The sequence below is a fragment of the Tarenaya hassleriana genome, unplaced genomic scaffold (assembly GCF_000463585.1).
Source record: "Tarenaya hassleriana unplaced genomic scaffold, ASM46358v1 Cleome2317, whole genome shotgun sequence".
NCBI lineage: Eukaryota > Viridiplantae > Streptophyta > Magnoliopsida > Brassicales > Cleomaceae > Tarenaya > Tarenaya hassleriana.
The window spans coordinates 1-1,178 of NW_010965642.1; the positions used below are offsets into that span (position 1 = coordinate 1).

Sequence of the window (1,178 nt, forward strand, 5' to 3'; positions counted from 1 at the left end):
AGCCATGACGGGGAATTGGCTGTACCAACCGCGGCTGCATTCACGGTCGGTGACGGATGATGTTGGCTGAAGCCATAAGAAGGATTCGGTAGGATACCGGGGCTGCCACGGAGAAGACGACAAAACTTTGCACTATGGCCGTGTACCCCACATAGTTGGCATTTGCCTTGGTATCCTCTCGGACCATTGTTGAAAGTCTTTGGCAGCCGAGGATCATATTGTTGTCGGTTGTTCTGACGACCAGATTGTCGTGGCTTGTGAGTCGCGGCATTTGCCGTGATTGGAACCTCCGAGTGTGTGGATTGAGAAGCAAGAACATCCACTTCATGGTTGAGTAACTTCTCATGAAGTTCAATGAAGGATATAGTCGTGTCTTTTGCTTGAATCACATCCTTTACGGCTTTGTATTCATCTCCAAGTCCGGCGAGTGTGAGATCGATGAGATCTTCATGGTCCATGGGTTTTCCAAGAAGGGCAAGCTCATCGGCTTTTACCTTGAAGAAATTCATGTATTCGTCGATAGTCTTGGTTCCCTTAGAAAAACGACGAAGTTGCTCTTTGATTTGTTTCACATGACCGCGGCTTGATCGACCGTAGGTAGTAGCTAACGTGTTCCAGGCATGGGCTGATGTCGAAGACATGGTGATAAGAGCCTGACACGACGTGGAGAGAGAACCAAGGAGAGCGGCAAATATTAGCCGGTCTTGACGGAACCATGCTTCATAAGCAGGGTTGGCAGTCACTGCATTGTTCGCAGTGATGGTTGCTGGAGGAGCAGCATCGGGCTCGAGAAATCCAGCAAGATTGTAGCCTTGTAACAATGCTCGGATTTGGACAGACCAAGGGATATAGGTGGTGGCTGTTAACTTGGAGACATTGGAAACATTGATATTGATCAATGTTTGCGAGGGATTTTCGGTATTGAATGGGGTGACGGTCTCATTGGGGAGGGTGGCTTGGTTGCCATTGTTGGAAGAGCTTCCATCAGTGGCCATTGGCGCTGTTGAAAGAAGAACGAGACGGAAAGAGAATAGATCGGCAGTGGAAGAAGGAGGAAAAAAAAAAAATTAGGGCTGGAAGGGTGATTTAGTCTTTCGACGAACCAGCTCTTGATACCATTTAAGGTTTGAATGAATTTCACATTATAGATATGAGCTTTACAGAGGAATATATACAGC

At 47.3% G+C, this 1,178-nt stretch overlaps 1 protein-coding gene across 1 annotated transcript; it reads right to left on the reverse strand.

Moving 5' to 3' along the window:
- Positions 1 to 29: 29 nt before the first annotated feature.
- LOC104815444 lies at positions 30 to 995 on the reverse strand (the record flags this gene model as incomplete). The annotated part of the gene is made up of 1 exon (XM_010543824.1): positions 30 to 995. A coding segment is annotated over exon 1 (966 nt), but the record flags the coding sequence as incomplete, so codon positions are not given.
- Between the last annotated feature and the right edge of the window lie 183 nt (positions 996 to 1,178).